We start from the raw sequence: 22,442 nt of genomic DNA, 5'->3' as shown, positions 1-22,442 counted from the left end.
TAGGGTTTAGGGTTAGGGTTTAGGGTTTAGTGTTTAGGGCTTACGCAGCTGCATGCCTTCTGCACAGGTAAAATTTTCAAGTCGGGCCGCTGCAGGCGGAGGGCAGCATCTTGATAAGGGAAATCCCACTTCCTGACCACTCAAACCCTAAACCCTAAACCCTAAACCCTAAACCCTTAACGCTGTACCCTTAAGCATAAGTCTCAAGGGCGAATCCCGAGAAGCTTTCCTAGCTAATTTAGGCGCCCACATTTGCAAGCATTTTGGGCTTTAGGATGTAGGGCTTGTCTTTAGGGTTTGGAGTTTAGGATTTGGGGTTTAGGGCTTGGGATTTAGGGTTTAGGGTTTAGCTTTACTCGATGTCAAGCTGCTTGCCGTCCAGTATGACGCAGTCACTTTTGATTTTCAGAACTTCAGCTGCACACAAAATGAACCCTAGACCCTAAGCCCTAAACCCCAAACCCTAACCCCTAAACCCTAAACCCTAAACCCTAAACCCTAATCCCGCCTTGGAATAAATTACGGCGCACTTGTCATTTCTTCGAACAAGGAGCCCTCAAGTTCCGGATCGAATGGTGGGGCTCTTGGGGCCCCAAACCCTAAACCCTAAACCCTAGAGCGCAAACCCTAGGCTCTTAATCCTAGACCGTAAACCCTAAACCCTAAACAGCGCAATCGAGACCCCGAAGGCAGAAGGAAAAGGCCCCGAGGGTTTGGCGGAGGCATCTGCTGCGAGTAGCAGCGCTGGAGGACTTCAAAAAATGTAAAATAAAAAGAAGTGAAAAAGAATTAACTAAAGAAGTTCTAAGCATTCATAGAAAGCTGAGCAGCCGGGGTGTTTATGGGTGGGGTTGTTCCGGGTTTGCTGTGATTAAGTCGGCAGCGGAAAAGAGAAATTGGAATAAAAATAGAAATGCCAAAAGAAGTCAAAGGAGTCGAGGTTTCCCGGAGTTACAGGTGTACGTACACCTCAGCTTCCCTGCTAGTGGGAAGTGGGTGGTTCTGGGGCTTGGGGGGGCCCCCAGGCTGCCGCGGCGGCCATTTAAAATTAATTATATAAATAAAATACATTTAAAGGGTTTATTTCCGCGTTTTGGCTTCTCGCGAGCTCGGGTGTACGTAGACCTGAGTCCAGCTGCGCACCGCCCGCCGAACCCCCCGGAGGGTTTGTAGGCCACACCCACTCATTTTGCCAGCCTTTTGCATTATTCTTCTTTTGTATTCTTATTTTTCTTCTTATAATATATTTAAATTTTAAAATTGCCCCTCTCTGACCCCAGAGAACCCCCAAAAACCCATCAGCTCTCGCCGGTGTCTTCGCAGGTTTGCAGCGCTGCTGCCCACCAAAGCGCTGCAGCGACTTGGAGTTCAGGGCCTAGGGTTTAGGGTTTAGGATTTAGGCCGTGTGTCTACCGCGAAGTTGAGGGTTTAGGGTTTAGGGTTTGCATCTCGCTGGCAACGGCTAGGGTACAGGGCCTATGGCGTGTTGGCTAGGGCGAGGGTTTAGGGTTTGCGAGTTGCACTTTGGACGGAAAGCCCTCGATATTGATAGGGCCAAACCCTAAACCCTAAACCCTAATTTTTTCCAGGATGGAGCCTTTAATAGGGGGGCCTACTTCTCCTTTCCGCTCGGCCAACACCTGTAAGCCTCTCCTCGCTATTTAGCGTTATCTTCAGATGCAGATTCACGGGATTTAGGGTTTAGGGTTTAGGGTTTAGGGTTTGCATGTTGCGTCGCAGCTGCAGCTTCTTCTCTTCCTCTCGACAGCCAGCAGCCGCGGGAGCTGAGCGACTTTTCCTTTTACAAAGCTGTGAATACGGGTAGGCGGCGCCTAGGGTTTAGGGTTTAGGGTTTAGGGTTTAGGGTTTAGGGTTTAGGGTTTGCGAGCTCTGCAGCCGACAAAACCCTGCACAGCACCTACAGAAGAGGCAAACGCAGCGCCGAGACCTCCAAGCTGAAGAGTCTCCAGTCTCAAGACAGTTTCAAGCGAGACGCCCTCAGGACAATAACCAGGCAAACTCTAAACCCTAAACCTTAAACCCTAAACCCTAAGCCCTCGTTTTGGCTCGCTGCGTCTCGCCGCAGCCGCTGCGCGCGACCCTAGAGCTTCGAGGGGTTTGCAGTCGCAGCAGCTGCCCTTAGGGTTTAGGTCTCCCTGGTCTTTTAGGGTTTAGGGTTTAGGGTTTAGGGTTTGTCATCTCAGGTTTTTGTCGTTTTCCGAATTTCCGGGGCCTCTTTCGGCCAAGGCTTTGAGCAGCCCCCAGCGGTCTCTCCTGATTGAAATATGGGGTCACCTCTTCAGGTGCTAAACCCTAAACCCTAAACCCTAGACTCTAATAACTAAACCCTAGGCTCAACTGCCTAAGCTATACGGACGGCAGTTCATTGCACTGAAGGCACCTTTCAGTTTCGGGCTCCTTAGCGCGCAGGGTTGAGGGTTTAGGGTTTAGGGTTTAGGGTTGAGGGTTTGGGGTGGGCTGTGGCCAGCACTAGATGAACAGAAAGGCGATAAAGCGTCAGCCAAACTAGCTGTCTGAAAGTTGCACTTAAACTGAAAAGCTGCAGCAGCAGCAAGTGCAGCAGCAACTGCAGCAGCAACTGCAGCAGCAGCAGCAGCAGCAGCAGCTGCTGCTGCTGCTGCTGCTGCTGCTCTAGCATCTTTGAATTGGAAGAAATACCTTTAGAATTGCCTAGGCCGGTTGTGTGAATAACTGCTGCTGCTGCTGAATCTGCTGCTGCTGCTGTTGCTGCCGCTGTTATGGGGATTTGTTTGTCGCGGGTTTATATCTTCGAATCGTCTGATCCAAGTTAATTAATTTAAATTCATTTATTTATTTTATTTTTTATTTTTTATTTACTTTTATTTTTTTATTTCAGGCGCTGCTTTGATGACTCTGTTAAAATAACTGCAGAAAATGTAAACGACGAAGTCCCCAGACTATTCAAGGAAATCGGGTGGGCCTAGGGTTTAGGGTTTAGGGTTTAGGGTTTAGAGCGCGGGTTAAGGGTTTGGGGCTCAGGGTTTAGGGTTTGGGCTCTAGATCTTGGGCCTAGGGTCCAGGCTTTAGGTCTAGGGTTTAGGGTTTGGCGTTTGCGATTAGGGCTTAAAGTTCAGGTTTTGAGTCTAGGGTTTAGGATTTAGAGTTAACGGCTTGAATTGAGGGTTTAGGGTTTAGGGTTTGGGTCTAGGGTTTAGGGTTTAGCTGAAGCGACTCAAACTAAATGCCAAGGCAGCCTCAACTTAATTACATTTAATTGTGAAGTCCTTAGGCTGTATTCTCGACTAAACTTGAATTTAAAAAGGTTTAATTTATTAATTATTCAATTATTATTTATTTATTTATATATTCGTTCATCATTTATTTATTATTTATTTAATTATTATTTACTTATTTGTTTATTTATTTATTTGAAACTCTCTTTATTGGATTTTCAACTCTCTCGCGGCCGCGCCGGCTCACCATCAAAACGCATGTAATGAATTATCTTCAATTTGTCATTTGCTTTTATTCATTTATTTATTTATTTACTTTATTTATTTATTTTTATTTATTTTAATTGCGTTTCATGCATTTTAAGTCAGTTTTTTTGAAAAATGCTTTTTGAATTTTTTGATTTTTGGGGTTTTGACTTTTGTGCGTCGAAACTTGAACAGCACATCGGGAGTGAAATAGGCGATTTTTTTCGATGTTTCAATTTTACTTCATTTTAATTGAATTTAATTGATTTTAATTGATTTTAATTGATTTTAATTGATTTAAATTCTCTAGATTCGCTTTTTTTCCACTCAGGTACCCCTTTCCCATAAGCAAAAGCGCCATGTTGGCCCCAGGCACAGGCCACCAGTGGCCCCACCACTTGGCGGCCCTCAGTTGGCTTTGTGAACTTTTGATTTACGAAAATGAATTTTTCTTTCAAGAAGAAGAAACCTCGGAATGCTCCGTAAGCCCTAAAAAAGGGTTTTGCAAGGGTTTGCGCGGGCCTTTGCAAGGGTTTACAGCCCCCACGGGTCTGCGCCCTTTCGAACGGGGGGCGGGCGAGGGCTCGAAACCCTAAAATAGGTTTTCGAGAGGGGATTCAAAAAGAGGGTTTGGAAGACCCTCAATGCGCTTGAGGCGAGGGTTTTACGGCGAGGGTTAGGGCTTTAAAAAAGGGTTTTGAGAAAGGGTTTGAAAAAGGGTTTTAAGCCTTTAAGAGGGGTTTTAGAAGGGGTTTTAGAAACGAACTCAAAGGGGGTTCAGGAAGAGGGTTTAAAATGGGGTTTAGCGCGAGGGTTTGAAGCTTTAGAAAAGAGTTGGAGGAGAGGGTTTAAAAAGGGTTTAAGACAAGGGTTTAGAGGTTGTAAAAGGGTTTTGAGAGAGGGTTTATGAAAAGAGTTTCAAATGAGAGGGTTCAAGGTGAGGGTTTGGAGGTTTGAAAGGTCTTTAGGGAGAGGGTTCAAGGTGGGGTTTAGGGCGAGGGTTTGAAGCGAGGGTTCTAGAGGCTTTGAAGAGGGTTTGAAGGAAGGGTTTGAGGCGAGGGTTTCTAGAGGGTTTAGAACAGAGGTTGAAGCGAGGGTTTAGCTAGGGTTTAAAACAAACCTTTGGCGGCTTTTAAGAGAATACTAAAGGGGAGGGTTAAGGGCCAGAGTCGAAAGCGAGGGTTTAGAAGCAGATCTAGGGAGACAGTTTAGCGGGTTTTAGGGCGACGGTTTGGGGCGTCAGCTCTAGGGTTTAGGGTTTAGGGTTTAGGGGTTTAGGGTTTGTTATGTGCATGCAGGGTCCAGCAGATGTTGTGGGCAAACTGGTGGCTGCTGCCTATCCCCAGTTGGGTAAAGACCCTCAGGCTTTGCGTACAGCTGTCTGTGCGTCTCAAGGGTTTAGGGTTTAGGGTTTAGGGTTTGGGGACCTTGGGTCTATCCATCTTTACTCGGAGTTTGAGTTCTTAGGTCTATTTTGTATCCTCAAGTTACCCATGGAGATCGTGTGCCTCTGCTGCTGCTGCTATGTCTTGCTGCTGCTGCTGCTGCTGCTATGTCTTGCTGTTGCTGCTGCTGCTGCAGTGGGGCAGCTTCAGGCTATGAAGAGAGACGCAGAGACTGCGCAGCAGCAAATGCAACAGCAGCTACAGCAGCAGCAGCAGCAGCTCGCTGGAATAGAGACAGAGTTACGCGATAACGCCTCTTTGATGGTATGACCACTTCCCACCAGCAGCAGCAGCAGCAGCTGCTGCTGCTGCAGCCAAAGTCACTGCAGCAGCAGCAGCAGCAGCTGCCGCTGCTGCTGCTGCTGCAGTCAGAGCAACTGCAGCAGCTGCAGCAGCAGCAGCAGCACTTGGTTTTTGTTGCTGCTGCTCCTTCAGGATACAATAGAGCAGCTCAGGAGAGAGGCGGATTCTCTTCGCCGACAAATTGCTGAAACTCGATCTGAGATATCTAACGAGGCGAGTTCTAAACCATAAACCCTAAACCCTAAGCCCTAAACCCTAAGGTGCACTTTTGAGTGAGGCATGCAGCGTGCTTGTGGGTGCTTGGCGGCGTTGCCTGGATTGCGTTAGTGGTGCCTGTAGGGTTTAGGTATAGGGTTTAGGGTTAAGGGTTTGGGGTTTAGGGCTTAGGGTTTAGGGTTTGTGGCTGCTGCTGCAGGAGAGCGTGGCTGCAGCAACAGAAGCAGAAAGAGACTCGTTGCTGCAGCAGCAAAAGGCAGCACTAAAAGAAGTGAAAAGGCTGGAGGAGCGCGTCAAGGCCCAAGGGGTGAAGCTCCTCAGAGTTTAGGGTTTAGGGTTTAGGGTTTAGGGTTTGGTTTGACTGTTAGAGTTTGCACTGTAGGGGTGTCAAGGAAGACTCGAAGCTTTCAGCTGCAGGTTATGCGGCACTTCGTGGCTTAACACAATGGGATAATGGTTTAGGGCATAGGATTTAGGGTTTAGGGTTTAAGGCTTAGGGCTTTGCGCAGATTGACAAGGCCGAGGTGGAGAGGATTCGCCATGACGTGGCTCGCCTGCGGGACGGAGTTTCTCATCGCGCTAAAGTGAGAAAGGGTTTAGGGTTTAGGGTTTACGGTTTAGAGTTTAGGAGGCACGCTCAAAGGGAAGAAGCAGCGACTTCTAGGGTCTACGGCCAGGAGTTTAGTGTTTAGGGTTTAGGGTTTAGAGCTCAGGGCGTATACTCAAGGAAATGCTGAAACAGCGATTCTGGGGCTTTAGGGTTTAGGGTTTGTTTTTGAGGTTTTGGAGTTTAGGGTCTAGGGTTGAGGGTCGAGGGTTTGTGTTAATTCAACATAAATGTCGCTGCTGCAGGGTTTTCGGTCTAGGGTTTAGGGTTTAGGGTTTAGATTTTAGACACATCATTTTGAGTGGCTGTCGAATCTTTGGCCATTTTGGTTAAGAATGCTGTTGCTGCTGCTGCTTCCTGTGGCAGTTTACTCATTTTGCTGCGGCTATTGCTGCTGCTGCTGCTGCTGCTGCTCCCCCTCAGGAAATTGAAGTCTTAAGTGAGGGGCTTCAGGATCTCGTGGACAAAGTAGGCGCAGCTGCACCCTTTCGTGCTGCTTCTGCTGCAGCTGCTGCTGCAGCTGCTGCTGGCGCAGCTGTTGCTGCTGCAGCTGTTGTTGCTGCTGCTGTTGCATGCTCTGGCTTCTCCTTCGTTGCGTCTGTTGCAGATTGCTGACGACTCGGAGAAGCTGCGCATTGCGGGCCAATCGGTAATGCCTGTTTACGGCTTTTGCTGCTGCGTTTGCTGCTACTGCTGCTGCTGCTGCTGTGCTGCAGCTGCAGCTGCTGCGGCCGTGTGCGTTTGCTGCCGCAGGTTAACGACGCTCTCAGCAACATGGCGCAGCTAGCAGTTTCTGGGAAGCTGCAGACAGCAGAAGCTTGGAGTGCTTTGCCGAAGATGGAGACGGTCCCTGCTGCTGCTGCTGCTGCAGGCGGTGCTGCTGCTGCTGCTGCTGGCAGCGGCGGAAGCGCCGCCGCTGAGCGCGCTGTTGCTGCTGTTGCTGCTGCTGCTGCATGTGATGTAAAACGAGCAACCAAGGAGATAGTAAGCCGGAGAGACTCTCTCGTTTCAAGGCTTTGAAGCGACAGCGTTAGTGCTGCTGCAGTTGCGAATTTGCTGCTGCTGCTGCTGCTGCCTCTTTTGCTGCTGCTGCTGCAGCTCCACCGTTTGCTGCTGTGGCTGCTTTTGCTGCACTTTTTGCTGCTGCTGCTGCTGCACCCTTTGCTACTGCTGCTGCTGCTGCTATCGAGTCTGAGCTTCCTCAACAATAATAATGAAATAATTTAAAAAGACGAATAAAAAAATCAAATTATGATGGAGACTTATTTAGATCAAGTGAAAATGATGTGGGGCTGCCAGTTTTTGTTTTCCTCAATTTACTTTTTTTTTGCAATAGAAACACCAGCGGTCCTCTGGTTGCTGCTGCTGAGGCCCGCATACCCTTGCTGCTGCTGCTGCTGCTGCTGCAGCTGGGGGTGGACTGGACGGAGCTGAAGAAAGAAATGCTGCGGGTAATGCGTCTCGAGGAAGAGGCGAAGGAAGAGGCAAGTCGTTAGCTGCACGCTCCCGGTGTACGTACACCTCGCCAGCTAGCTAGCTAGCTAGCTAGCTAGCTAGCTAGCAGCGTAATAGCCTGCCTGGCTTGATAGCTAGCTAGCTAGCTTGCTAGCTAGCAGGCAGGCTGTTATGCTGGTAGCTAGCCAAGACCCCGAGTTTGCTAGCAAGCTTTCCAGCTTGCTAACCAGCTAGCTACCCAGCCAGCCAGCTGGCTAGCGAGCCAGCTAACTAGCCAGCTATCCATGCAGCTAGCCAGCCAGCTAGCCAGCTAGCTGGCCAGCTAGCTAGCTGCAGTTTGGAGGGTTCTGCTGCTTCTTTTGATGCGCAGACTCAGCAGCAACGCCAGCGGTTGGGGAAAGAAATTGAGAAGTTGAAAAAGGCCATAAAAGACCTCCTGGCAGTACGTACACCTCAGCTGCTGATGTTTAGGGTCTAGGGTTTAGGGTTTGGGCTTCAGGGTTTAGGGTTAAGAGTTTGGGGTTTGGGGTTCAGAGTTAAGCGTTTAGTGTTTGGGGTTTAAGCTGCAGCCCGAACCACGAGCCTTAGCCTAAACCCTCAAGCGTTTCTCTCAGCCAAAATAACTCAAAATCTCTAAAGATCCACTTTTGGGGTTTAGGGTTTGAGAAGAGGGTTTAGGGTTTAGGCAGTGAGCCCCAGGGGCCCCGCCTCGTCTCATGCGATAAACTCCCAGATTTTCGTAAACCCTATACCCTCAAACCCTGACCAGAAACCCTAAACCCTAGCCTATTCTGAAACTCCTGCTGAGGGTTTGTGGCCTAGTGTTTGCCGGCTGCGAGCGCATGCAGTCCGTCGTGGTTTGGATTCATGCCTAGGGTTTTGGATTTAGGGTTTGAGGTTTAGGGTTTAGGGTTTAGGGTTTGGGGCTGATTTATCTTTTCTTGTGGAGCAGAGCCGGAAGACTCTGGAAAAGCGCATGCAGCTTGTGCAGGAAGATCTGCAGCAACTGCAGCAGCAGCAGCAAAACGAGCAGCAGCAGCTGCAGGAAGCCGAGAGAGAACACCTGGAGGGGGTGAGGGAAGCCAAGCAGCAGCACCAGCAGCAGCAGCAGCTGCTGCAGCGGCTGGTGCAGCAGCAGGAGCAGCTGCTTCAGCAGGAAGAGCGCCAGCAGCAGCAGCAAGCCGCAGCTGCCGTCCAGGACCTGCAGCAGCAGCAGCAGCAAGCGCTGCAGCAAAAGCACTTGCTGCTGCAGCAACTCAAATGCCTGGCTGAAACTAAACAAGCTGAATATACAGCTTTAGAGCAGCAGCTTTTAGAACTCTCCGAGGCTTTAGGCCCTTCCCCAAACCAAGAAGAGCCACCCCAATAAAGCCTTTTACAGAAACGTTTTTAGAATGCGACCCTAAAGGGGTTTAAATCTCAAGGGGCCCCCCTTCAGGGGCCCCTTGAGGGGGCCCCCCTAAAGGGGGCTCCTTTCAGGGGGCCCCCCTAAAGGGGCCCCTGGAGGGGGTCCCCTGAAGGGGTGCCCCCTTCACGGTGCCCCCTGAAGGGGGCACCCCTCCCTTCTGGGGCCCTCTTCTGGGGGGGCCCTCAGAAAAGGAGGAGCCCCTAAAATGATGTTTTCAAAGGGGAGTACGGGCCAAGAGCGTTCCTAGAGAAGACCCTTGAAGGGGGCCCCGAGGCCCCTTTAAGGAGGGCCCTTATGCCCCCTTTAAGGGTCTTTTCTAGGGCCGCTTTAGTGGCCCCCAGGCCCCTTCAAAGGGGGCCCCCAGGCCCCCTTTAAGGATCCTTTTTAGGACACTCTTGTCCGCTGCTCTCTTCAGGAAATATCTTTTTAGGGGCCCCTGTTCAACGTGGGTCCCTTCTTTGAGGGGCCCCCTTTGAGGGCCTCCTTCTAAGAACCCTTTCAAAGGCCCCAAGGAGGCCTCCTTTTAGGGGTTTCTTTTTAGGGGCCTTTCGTTGAGGACCCCCTTTAAGGGGCCCCCCATTAGAGCCGCTTTGGGGTGCCCCCGGGGGTCCTCTGGGGGGGTTTTTGAGGCCCCCAAGTGCAGCTTGGCTTGTAGGCGTAGCCCTTGGGGCCCCCAACTGTTCTGAACACTTTTTGTTTTATTGTTTTTCTGCATTGGCCACAAGAGCAGAGCTCACTTATCTGTTTCAAGAGGCGAAGAGAGGCAGCTAGCCAGGCTACTGCCTAGCAAGCTAGGACCTTACCTCGCTCACTGCGTGGCTAGCTATTCAGCCAGCTGGCTAGCTAGATAGCTAGTTAGCTGTAGCTATCCAGCTGGCTAGCAGTGGCTAGTTGGCTAGCTAGGTACTGGGATGGTTCTGCGGGAGGAAATGGACTTATTTGCCGTCGCTTCCCAGTGCTTGTAGAGGCAGCCGGGTGTTCGGCTATCTATCTAGCTAGCTAGCTAGCTAGCTAGCGAGCTAGCTAGCTAGCCAGGCAGTCAGCGGCGTGGCTACCCAGAGACTGCGCTGGTGAGGGGCCCGGGCAGCAGGCCAAGCAGCTAGCTAGGGAGCTTCAGGCAATGCGTGCTAGGGCCAGGATGCTCTGGGAGTGGCTAGCTAGCTAGTATGGCGCTGCGAAACGAATAACAACAGCAGCGCACCGCAGTGCGTGGCGCTGCCAAAGGAATAATTGCAGCAGCACACCCCAGTGGGTGGAGCCGGCCTCAACTACTTGTAAATGCACTTCTTTCTTAGCCCCCTCAGCTAAGAATGGGGTCTCAAAACAAAAATAAAGTGGACTGGCGGGAAACGGGAAGTTCGGCGAGCCCGATTTTGCTAAGGTAGTGAAAGGTGCTGCAGCAAATCGTGGGCGCTCTGACTTCACACCCAGAACGCGGTTATGCCCAAGTGGCCGACAGAAATGCTACTTCGGAAGTTTCTGAATTTGTATTTTCTTAAAATGTACTTTGCACGTAGTTTTGCACTCCGGCTGCTGGGAAAGCCTGGTGAAGAAAGTGCGCAGCGTTGCTGGATACGGAGGGGAGCAAATGAAGGGCAACAAACAAACTTAATTCGCTCGAGCAACTAGAGGTTCTTTGTATATTGTATACGGCGCCAAACGAACTTATTGCTCTACTGGCTTAAAGTCTTTGCAGATTCAAGAAGTGAATCTACAGGGAACCACACCTGCAGCCGACTAGTTGGCAATTCAGTGAGACGCTAATTTGTCGCCAGCAGCAGCATAGTTTGCTACTTTGTCATCTCTCGAAACGGAAATTTTTATATCAAACGGAAGTGCCGGTTTTCTTCGCCGGAGTTTCCCAGGAGAATGCCCCGGTACAGAAGCGTCCATCTTTGCAAGTGTTCACCGGCGAAATCCTTGCCATTGTATTCCACAGTGGAGAAAATATGCGTGATGTACTGACCAATAATTTACAAAATAGAAAACGCGTCCATTGCCCCTCTTGGCAGAAGGTGACTCGCATATCTCAAAGTGAACTGAGAAGTTTACTGCCAACAAGAACACCTCTTGTCTAAAGATGGTCCATCCTGTGTTGCCGATTGAAAAGTACTTGTACACGAGTGTTCTTAGGAAGTGCACCAAAATAAAGGTTCAAAGAAAGTTCAATGCTGGAGGTGGAGGCACTATGTTGGCAAGGCTGAAGAGTAGTAATGAACCATAGTCCAAAGACAACTTTCCTGAATTCGCAAACACACGCCAGTCTCAGAATAAAACCACTGGGCCACGCCTTGTCTTCCTAGCATCTTTGCTGGTTTTGAGTGCTCTTTGAGGTATCGGTGGCGTGGCGACGCAAGACGTACTGCATATAGCATCGGCAATTCTACTTGTATTCTCCATCAACTCTTGCAAAACGCGTTTCCCAAGCCTTTTACAGTATCAATTTATCTATCTGTTTGCTCATTAGCTCCAACAAACTAGCATTATTAGGGCCTTCGCGGGCTTTTCCATGGCTACGAGCCATTTGGACAAAAACGCATCACATTTCGCCGATTCAACACACCAAAGCAATCACTCCGGAAACAAAACCAAAAACCTGCAGAGGCCAACACCTCAAACCGGCGTTAATGTTTCTTGCAGTTGCTAGCCGATATGGTGTCTTCATAATGTCAAAGGCAAGAACCTCAGTACTGTAGTTTTACTACAAATGCTGCTCTCAGTTAAAAGTGCTATTCTTGGCTCTGCAAGCTTTCCAGGCTTTCAGCTGTGAGAATTGCACTTCCGGTGAAACTGCAGTACTGGAGCTCTTGCGGCAGTAGATACAAGAAGTAGTAAAAGTCGATTTGAGTAACCGGGGCTACCGCTATGAGGAACAAGCTGAAACTTCTGCTCGAAATGTCCAAAGTATCAAAGGCTGTTGGGCATTCTTGGCTTAGTTTTGTCATTGCCGTAAAATACTAAGATTATGCTCATATTCACCACTGCAATAATAAAAAGGGTCATTTATCCTAACTTGATTTGAACAAGGCTCAGGGAACTGTGCGCGGCCTTTCTACCGGAAGCTGTTTCCTTTTCGAATGCATCATAGTAAAAGTATGAATTAATGCAATGTGGTATGCCAGCTCCTCTTTTAGTCACATCAGTGAAACTCCTGGCAAATGCAAAATGCACATACTTTCCTACGGCATCAGTGCCTCAACTGGACGGTGAGACTGAAACTCGAAGCATTGCGTTGTTTTGCTAGAAAAATAAGACTCTGCTCTTACTCTTATGCTATGCTATTCTGCAATCGATTTCTATAGCTGAAGAAACAAGCTGCCAACATTTTGTTGACATTCCCCTCTATCCATCCGGTAGATATACCCTTCCGCTACACTGACCGCACAGTTGCATTATATTTCAGTGTATGAGAAGCGTGCCGCTAATAAATAATAGGCAGCTCTGCCAATATTGCGATTGGAATGCTCGAGCTGTTTGTGTGGTTGCAGAGCTGCAGCTCATTCTGTACGACATAACGCTCCCGGACGTTCCAAAATCGCAGCTAATGATTAGAAACTGATTTCAACAACTTATATACACAATCAAAATGTTAGCCTACGCATGAAACGCGAATACTTGGAAATATCACACGAACGATCACATGTGAGGAAGAGCCACAGTCGCAGCGAAGATTAAGCAAACTACGACTTTTTTCCTTTCATTTCGTCAAAAGTAGTTTGTCTCACCTTTATTTCGTCTAAAAGATGGCGAGGTAAGATCCAAGCTTAATAGCATTCCCTCCGTTCCTAGTGCCCGCTCCGGCGTCGCTGCCGTGCTCAGCTGCCACGTTTCGAGCTGCATTGCTTTACAGTCAGCGACGACTGAAAAATTTAAATAGCCAGATCAAGTAACTAATTTTCAATAATGCGGAAAAGTGACGAGAGAACTATGGAGACATGAGACGCGTCGCCTGCGCTCTCAGCACGGCCGGGGGCTGCTGATGGGTCACCGTGCAATTGCACTGAAATATCTCCTAAAAGAATATGTGATCATGGTACCCCAGTAAAAGCCGTGTGATCAGGTCATATGAATGTGAAAATATGTGCAATAATGCACTTTTGTCCTAGCCCACTTTTTTTCGTACTCACCGAGGTTTGTGTAACTAAATGTACCTTATTCTATTTGTGTTTTGCCATGTGTTTACTTCGTTTTGGTCTGTATTTGCCTATAATCTCCCTGCTTTTGTCCGAATGGCAGGGCTGTTGAGCCTTTAGCAGCAGTTCGACGCAACGCATTCCTAAGGGCATACTTGCGGTTGAGCACACCCTCCAGCAACATATGAAGGGCTTTCGGCTGTTCTTCTTGGGCTCCACCTGCAACTGTCGCTCTAACAGTTCTAAGTGCTGCTCCTGGGCCCCGTTGATCTGCAGCCACATGATACGTGCGACTGAAACATGACAGAAACTGCATAGGCGTTACGGAGCTGCATTAACGAGCGTGCCTAGCCGCAGTGCACGCAGTTCTACGAACACGGCAAGGCAGCAACTTATATATGCAAGGCCAAGTGATGAAATACAAGCTCCTAGGGCTACAATGGAGGGCTTACTTTAGGGAAATAGATAGATCGGGTGAATTGGTGAAGCACCGAACACTTGAAAGGCTAAGTCATTACATAAGCATTATAGCGATGTTATAAGAGGAAGAAAATTCACCCTTTTGAAAATTAAATTCAATTGTACTTGTGACGCTGGCATAATTTTCAGCGCTCGAGTTATTATGGCCAGAACTCCAGTGCTTCTCACAGGCAGACACTCCCCAGTTTGGCCTCTCGAGGGAGGGTCCAAGTGATCGCAGCTTCTGCTTCTCTTGTAATGTCCAGGTTGCCAATTTAGTTCAACTGTGGCAGAAGTGCCCCCACAGAAAGAAAAAAGGTCGTGACAGGGGGAAGAACACGACATTGTGCCTTTCGACGATCCTGCCGGTCCAGAACTGGCGAAGGGACAGCCATAGACCGCACTAAGATGCATGTTTCCGCCATAGTCTAAAACAGACACTAAAAATTACTGGAAATGGCCAGAGTTATGGAGAAACAATAGAATGACTTTTTGTGGACATCAACTGCGATCGCGGCGTCTGTTCAGTCGCTACGTTTCTCCAGTATGGCGGCTTGTGGACCGCGTTCAGCTGTGGTGCGATTAACCACAAGATGGACAAAATTCTTGAAGGGAGGAAGAATCGTAGGTAGTCTTCAGAGTTGTTATTGGCCCGGAGCCAGAGAAAATAATGCAGTGCACGCCACTTTTGAGCGCCCTCCCACTTCCAACAGAAAAAAGAAGTCGAGCACAACTGACCAAGGTCAATGCTATGAAAAGACAGTGAAATAACCCTCTTCGTCCTTCATTGCTGTGGAGGCTGCGACTAAGCTAAATTATTCTCCTAGCATGTGCAGGCTTGGGTCACCCAGGCAAGTGCATGAGCTAACCGGAAGCCACATGCACCGAACAACCTCAGAAGATCTAGTCCACTCCTGTTCAGTGGAAGGTCTTTGGTTTTACTGAGTTTTTTATCAGCAGCTTCCGGCTGTGGTTGTCTTGTTCTTGTAGTTTGGACACAGGCTAAGACTTGGTGCCAACCACTTCCTTTCTCCTGACAGGTGATTTTGACAGGTGATTTTGCCGCAGCATCCCCCTGAAACCTCCTTCAAATGGACAAAAGGGGACAAAAATGGGACTTCAAACTAAATATTTACTTTTCTTCAAGCTCTTTATACCTCTTTTTCTGAGCTTTATATCTGCCTTGACTCTATGTGTCGGAGAGGACGCCGAACTCAGGCGGGTAGAAGAGCGACGCGCTCCAGATCTTGAGCTAAACGGATTTAAGTTGTTTCTCTTCAGACATCCGACTTTTTTTAGAATGTCCGGCTTTGCATTACATTGGCGCAGCAAAAGCCGGTGGCTGGGAATTCCGAGCCAGCGAGACTCATCATTGCATCTCTTTTTCGCTGTCGCTGCAGCTCTAGCTGCAGCGTTCGTCGTGTTGATGTGTTTTCAAAATGTCATGGCAAAATCAGCAGGCTCAGCACGGCCAAGAAGTCTAGATGGCGGAAAGGAAACCGGCGGACTTCCTCGCTGCCCTGTAAGCCGATCCTGTTGAGCACTTGCAGAGCCACCAAGGAGCTAATTGTCATGGGTGGAGATGCGTCTGGTTTCAGTAAACACATTGAAGTATACGTTTGCTGGCACACTGGTTGTGAATGCAACGGAATTCGACTCTGCAGAGCGCTCTCTCCAGCGAGCTGGATTTTGGCGAAACCCAACCGGATTTTCGGAAGCAGCTCACATGCCAAGCGAAAAGAACGAATAGAAGGTTGTGTATGGCTCTTTTAAACGCTCAGAACCCTCTTGGCGGGCAAATTGGATGCACACAGAATTGGGAGCGTGACTTATAGAGTGTTGAAAGCCAACCCGAATGCCTCTGTGACAGAGTGAAGGCTTAATGCGGCCACGAAATCCAGTATTACCAGAACTGCAGTGCATTAGAAATGGCAGGTATGCCAGTGAGACAGCCTTCACCAGACTAGGCCATAGTCTCTTCCGGTGTGCACAAAGAGCTCCTGAGATGTTGGCAGAAAACTTTCGCCACACCTGAGGAGAAAGCAACCGCCTTGACGTTGCATGAATGCATCTGTGGCTCAAAAGTCAGCTCGTTTCAGGGCTGGCTTTTTTGGAGTGTAGCGGCGTGCTCTTGAGCCCCGTCCCACTGTGTTTGCACAGAGCTCCTTCAGGAAAGATCGCAAGGTGCGTTTTCACGCGGAGTAGTGGGCAAAAAGGAACTTTTGTATAGATCATTTGCCACTTTTCCATGGCGGGGCGGGGCAGTGAGTAGAAGCAAGGGTTTATGCACACACATGAGTTTCCCGAAGAGCGCATGCTGTGCTGGAAAAAAGCAAGATGCAGGACGACGGCAGCAACAGCATTGACTGGGCAGAGAATGAGAGAGGTGCCAGTACGAGGCAGCTTGGTGTGGCAAGTCCTGCTGGCACTTCATTCTGCTGTAGTAGGAAACTTGTTGTTTTTCAGTCTGTTCGAAATGGGCTACGCTGCAGCGAAGTATGCATGGTGCAGGCTTGCATGGTGTTCTATTGCAAACTGCCACAGCGGTTTGTGGACTGAATGAGTACTGTGGTGTGGCACACTAGAGTGACGAACTTGATTTGGCGTGGTCAGCAGGGCGACCAAAAGATGTGGGGGGTGGCTCGCTTGTAATGTGGAGAAATATGAGTGCGGGTTCACCTTGTGGTTGTGGACGAGCCAAACACACTTCACGCATCAAGCCTGCAATTGGTGCCTGAGGTCAAACTTTGCACATTGTGGCTCTTGGTTTTAGGCGAGGAAGCATGCCCCTCGCTGAAGTCCAGGAGGGGAGTCCTACTGTAATTTTGCACCTGAAGCTGAGGGCAGGCTGTAGCATGTTGATTTTGCCTTTGCAAAGAGAAAGCGAAGAGACAAGGGAATTGCGATTTCGTTCCATGAGCATTCTGAATTGGCATTTAATCATGCATGCAGTGTGCTTACTTTGGGGTAACACTGCACGTAGATCCAATGTTCGAATATCCCGAATGACATTGGAGGACTACCGCAATCTCATGAGGTTGAAATGTTACATCGTGACAGAAGCGGCTTCATCTTTTACAGCACGGTTTACATCGAAGGCTGGCTAGCATCTCGTTTCCTACGACGTTAAAAGTACGTGTGCTGCAGCCCGTGCGTTTGAAGATAAAGTAGCTCTTTAAACAACCTATTCTGGAACGCTTGACATAGGGAACCAAGCCGTTATCAATCAACTCCGAAGCAACAGTGCCAACAATTGCGATCCGGGCCTTCGTAGAACCGCAATGAGGGCATTCAACCCTTCTGTGCTCTACAGAGCACGTTAGGGTCAGTTAAACCTTTAAGTTGTTGGGAAAATTATCTCGCTGTGCCAGAACTTCGGTTGTGCTTATAAAGATGTTTCGGGCTTCCGGCCGATGCAATAAAGGCGAAGCATCTTGAATAGTGAAGGGCTAGTGTTCACAGGAACACGCTATGGAAGAAGGTCAGCACGCTGTGGAGGTTGCCGGCCGAATGCCCTATGCCGTCGAAAGAAACGACGAGGTGGTACATTGCACTCCAAACTATAAGTCACAGTATTTGGATAGGTCTCTGTGCTCCCTAAACGGTGGCGCAACAAATTAAGGGAATTCAGAGACGCAGAATGTGGCTCTCTTGAAGTCTCCAAGATTACGCTTACAGCTTTTCTTGATTTTTGGTGGTTGAGTGGAGGGAATCGACTCACAGTCTTGTTAGTGCTGCGGAAATTACTGGTGGTGTTGACCAACAATGAAGGGGCTAGGATCGAGCATGCACTTGGAACTTCAATTCAGCTTGTGAGCGGTACTACAGGCTTTCATGTGACTAGTTTCTAGAAAGGCCGTAGAAACTGTCCAAACGTGCTGGCGAATCACTGTTTCGGGGAGCAGTGATTCACAGTGACAGGTTCAGATTCTGTTGTGGTTGGACAGTTGCGTGGAATCTGTCTGTGCCCGTGGGGCAAACAGATGAACAACATAAGAAAGCCTTAAGGATTATGAAAAATAAGCTTTTGTGGGCGTCCATCGCAGAACTAGCGGCGCGTATTCAAGCTAAAGCAGTTTTTCTACGCGATGGTGCAGGGCCCATGAAATGGGTTAAAGACACCACAGCTGCGTAGTTTAGGAACTACGGTGGCGGAAAGTAGTTGTGCGTCGAGAGGTACACAGTGTGCATTTGCCGCACATTAGGAAAGAACCTAAAAGGATCAACAACTTGCGAACATTTTATATTGGGAATGCTTTGGCTTTTTGAACGCCAATTTTTCAGGGCAACGTTGATGAGGCATAGCTATTCTGCTTCTACAAAACCGGCAAGTGTTGACAGTGAATTGTACCTCGACGCGCTAGTTATGGAAAATCCTGACTTTGCGCAGATATCTCAGTAGGGTCTATTTGATCAGACGTGCAAGACAGATGCACGGACAAAGTGAAAGTTAGACTGCACGGAGGCTGCTTGCGTTGAGCTGCCCTTCCCCCAAACTGAGACGTACAGTTGGCTAGTGTGAACTTGCTGTCAGAGTGTGCGTCGAAATGCAAGCCTGCTTTCATTATTTTTCTTCGAAATAATGCTGAGGCCAAGACGCCAAACAAGTGGTCTTGAGAGGATCCTTCCAACTCCCTTGTCCTAAAGGTCGAGGCACACAGCGGCAACTTCCGCAAACGTTGGGAAAGGCTACTGAGCCTGACGACTCCAGACGTCTGCGCTGGTGGCAGCCTCTCCTTGTGGCTGTATTCGCACGAACCAGTGCCGCGTGGTTTAATTGGGCCGTCTTCGAGTAGTGATGCAGCAAAACTGCTTAAGCACACTACAAGACAGACGTAATGTGGCGACTGCAGGTGCTGGTTTAACCAAATTGAAAATGGGCTGATGGGACTTCAGGACTAAGCAGATATGCTAGCTCGTTGGTTCTCAGCTCCTTGGCAGAGGCGTGAAGAAGCTGTCGATAATCGCGATTTAGTTATGTAAGGGCATGCTGCAGACATGCCATTTTGGGTTAATGTGTTTTAAAAGCTTGGCCGGGGTCGCCGCATCGCAAGACTCTGTTCGAGTGTTCACAATTTGCTCAGCGACTGTAGAGGAGACAAAGGATCTCCAAGCATGAACTGCTGAACAAGGCATGCCCAAAGTGGCACGTCAACTGCATTGCTCGGCTCATTGATGACGCAGATGTGACGTGGATTTTAGCCAGTACGTCCGCTTGCCATCTCTTTTCTTGCTAATCAATCCGAATGCTAATCTTTCTGGATGTGTTACTCGGCCCACGATGTCTCTCAGGACCGGCGATTCGTCTTCATGCTATGTTGCTTCGTGTAACATAGATTCAGTGACATTTTGTGCAGCTATGAGGTGGCGAAAAGCTACTTACAAGCATGTTGCTGCGTAAAAGTACGGTGTAGCACGCAAGCGGAATTCATTAGAGGGCTAGACGAGTCATCGGGATGTCAATATATGTTTTTTCTTCATTAAACTGAGTTGCTTTACGAGTTAAAGCTTGACTACAGGGATACTGTCTGTCTGCATGAGCCTAGTGCCGCACAAGCCATTGTTGTGCTCATGTCATGCTGCTCAGCTATGATGCAGAAACGACGTATTGTGCCAGATGCTGCATGATTATCCTCTAACAAGGCATCAAACTAAGTACATCCAAGGCACACAACGCATTTAGAAGCGATCTCAGTGCTAGATTTTCTCTTCACGACTGGTAGTAGTGGGTGAGAGCGTATTGAAGGAAGTGCGTGGCGATGCAGGATTCTGTTTGGCTGCCTCTGTGTGTGTAATGCTCTTGCATCATTTGGGCAAATACCTCGGCAGGCATGCTAGGGCCTCACTGGGTGATCGCCTGCGGTGAAGGTGAATTTAGGCGATACTTGCAAGTGTAGTGAATTGAAGATACATTGTGAATGCATGTCGTACGGGCACAAGACGTGTGATGGTTGGTGTGGACGACTTAGAAACCATTCATGTTGTTTCACTCATGCTCTTTGGGGATCGAACGTCTGTCACCGTACTCGCTCCAGGTTGTTTCGAGACGGCCACGGGATGTAAGCGGTACTTAGTGGACAGCGGGCTGTTTCATTGGTTAATGGAGTGAAAAGCTGTGGAATGTCATATCGGTCCCACTGAGACTTGATTCAATGGTCTTGACTCAGCTATTTGAGACGCACGCTTCGAACGTAGAACTTCCTGTTGGTTTGTTATCGAAGGTTGACGGACATGCATGACAAGATTCTAGTGTCGTCCCTTGTTCCGGAGTCCCACATGTTAACCGGCAAATTATTGGAAGACCCGAATACCGTCACTTGAACTGCTGTGTTGGGGGTATCGCAAACAGGATTTCAAGGGATTCATTTGGTTGTTCCATTGTGCTGCGATGGTGAGAGCTTAGCAAGTATGTTTGCGTGCCACATCACGCTTTTCTGCTTTGTCGGAATACGTTACTTTGTCCCGCAGTATTACTTAAGAACTGACAACCAATCTTCGTACTAAGCTGATACGTCACATAGATTCAGAGACATTTTGTACAGCTGTGAAATGGAGAAGAGCTACATACAAGTAGGACGTAGCAGACAAGTGGAAATCTTTAGAGGGCTCGACGAGTTGCATGTGCTTTTTTGATCTAATATAGAGGTCTTACGAGATCAAATTTGACTGAGGAATATTGTCTGCTTGCGTGAGCTTAGAGCCACTCAAGCAGTCGTTGTGCTATGCTGACAAGACATGCTGCTCAGCTATGATGCAGAAGTGATTTAGAATGCTGAATGCTGCATGATTATGCTCTGAGAGGGCGTCAACCTAAGTGCACCTAACGCACTCGAAGCGTTTAGAAGGGACCTCCCTAGTGATGCGTTGCCTTTCACAACTGGTAGAATCGGGGAGTGAAGATGTGCTGAAGGAAGTGCGTGACGATGCAGAATTCTGTTTGGCTCCCTTCGTGTTTGTTGTGTTTTTGCAGCACTTGGGTAAATACCTCGGCAGCCATGCTAGTACCTCACTGGGTGATAGATTGCAGTAAAGATGAATTTAGACGATGCGTGTAGCAGTGGTGGAAAGATACAATGTGAATGCATGGCGTATAGACGGAAGACGTGAGGTGGTTGATGTGAATGACTTAGGAACAGTTCGCGTTGTTATGCTTGTGGTCTCTGCGGTTCGAACGTCCGTAACCGTACTCTCCCCAAGTTGTTACGAGACGGACACGGGATGTACAGGGTACGTAATGCGCAGCTTGTCGTTGGGGCTCTTGGGGGTGAAAAGCTGTGGCATGTCATGCCCGCTCCACGGAGACGTGATTCCGAAGTTCTGATTTAGCTGTTTGACGTGCACGCTTCGAATATATAACTCGCGGTTGGCTTGTTAATGGAGGTTGGCAGGCATTCTCACATGGCAGAATTCCGACCGTATATTGGCAAGCTTGCTGACAAAAGGAATAGAGGCGCAGAATATGTTCATGGAATGCCGTATCAGGATGTATCTCAAGTGGATTGCGGGAAGCTGCATTTAGTTTTTCACTTTTCTGTAGTTCTGATGGAAGATGGGGATTTAGCAAGTATGTTCGCACGCTTGGACACATTTTTGTTTCTGTGAATCAGACAATAGCTTTTTGACATCATGCAGAAGGGTGCTCCGGCGTTTTGATGACCTGTTACTCGACTTATTCCTGACTGGGCGCCAAGTTGAGTCCATAAAGGGCGCTCGAAGGGTTAAATACGAATCCGGCTTGTCTTTTTATGGCGGAAACAATTAGGAAGTCAGAGCGTGTTGAAGGAAGTGCGTGGTGATGCAAAATTTTGTTTGGCTGCCTTGGCTTTTGTAATTTCTGCGCAGCACTTGAGCAAGCACCTGCGTAAGCAGACTAGGCATTCAAACTTGGCAGTCAAATGCTGCCCTGTGAGAGTTGCAAAGGAGCCAAACTTCGGTGCATGAACTGTATTATCGTGATTATCGTGTGTAAAATCTCGAAGAATTCATTTAAGTTGTCCATAATGTTCCGATGGTGATGGCTTAGCGAGTATGTACACGTGCTACATCACGTTTAGCTGTTTCGTCACAATGTGTCTCTTTGCCCGCAGTACCAGTTAAGGACCTATGATACATCTTCATGCTAAGCTGCCTCATGAAACATAGATTCAGTGACCTTTTGTACGGCTGCGAAGCGGCGAAAAGCTACGTAGAAGTAGGCTGCTACGTAAAAGGACGGTGTCGCACACAACTGGAAATTTGTAGAGGAAACAACGTGTTGTCGGGCCGCCAGTATAAGCTTTTTTTGATCTAATATAATGGCTTTAGCACCTGAACTTTGAGTAGGGGATAGTGTCTGCTTGCGTAGGCATATTGCCTCACAAGCAATTGTTATGCTCAAGACATGCTGTTCAGCTATGATGCAGAAGTGATGTATAGTGCTGGATGCTGCATGATTGTGCTCTAATGGGGCGTCAACCCGAGCGCATCCAAGGCGCACAAGGCGTTTAAAAGTGACCTCATTGCTGCGTTGCCTTTTCACGGCTGGTAGAATCGGGTAGTGAGGGCGTATTGAAGGAAGTGCGTGACGATGCAGAATTGTGTTTTGCTGCATTCGTGTGTGTAGTGTTCTTGCAGCATTTGGGTATATACCTGGGCAGGCACGCCAGTGTCTCACTGGATGATTGCTTGCGGTGAAGACGAATTTAGAAGTCGCGTGCCAGCGTAGTGCACTGAAAATACAGTGTGGGGGTGTGGTCAACAGAAGGAAAGCGTGAGTTACTTGATGTAAGTGATTGAGGAGGCATTTGCGCTGCTTCTCCTGTGCTGTCTGTAGTTCGAGGCTTTAAGGCTAGAATGAGTGTCTCTGCTCATGTTTTACGGGTATGCTGCTGCTGTGCGCTGACCAGGACTACAGCCTGCACAGGACAGAAGGCCAGCGTCGACTGCGCCAACGTAGTTTGGATGGACATAGTGTAG

General features: G+C 48.6%; 1 protein-coding gene across 1 annotated transcript; it reads left to right on the top strand.

The window, feature by feature from the left end:
• Nucleotides 1-1,590: 1,590 nt before the first annotated feature.
• On the top strand, nucleotides 1,591-8,856 carry ETH_00025165 (HEC/Ndc80p family protein, putative; the record flags this gene model as incomplete). The annotated part of the gene is made up of 17 exons (XM_013373229.1): nucleotides 1,591-1,642; nucleotides 1,741-1,821; nucleotides 1,897-2,014; nucleotides 2,205-2,303; nucleotides 2,879-2,956; nucleotides 3,793-3,943; nucleotides 4,760-4,844; nucleotides 5,043-5,170; nucleotides 5,342-5,422; nucleotides 5,625-5,732; nucleotides 5,935-6,009; nucleotides 6,456-6,500; nucleotides 6,640-6,681; nucleotides 6,786-7,016; nucleotides 7,442-7,516; nucleotides 7,858-7,929; nucleotides 8,440-8,856. 17 exons carry the CDS (start codon nucleotides 1,591-1,593, stop codon nucleotides 8,854-8,856), a joined length of 1,938 nt encoding a protein of 645 aa, XP_013228683.1.
• Nucleotides 8,857-22,442: the final 13,586 nt, after the last annotated feature.

This window comes from Eimeria tenella, genomic scaffold, assembly GCF_000499545.2.
Source record: "Eimeria tenella Houghton genomic scaffold, Eth_scaff126, whole genome shotgun sequence".
Lineage (NCBI taxonomy): Eukaryota > Apicomplexa > Conoidasida > Eucoccidiorida > Eimeriidae > Eimeria > Eimeria tenella.
Note: the sequence above shows the minus strand (reverse complement) of the source record. Positions and strands in the feature narration are given on the sequence as shown.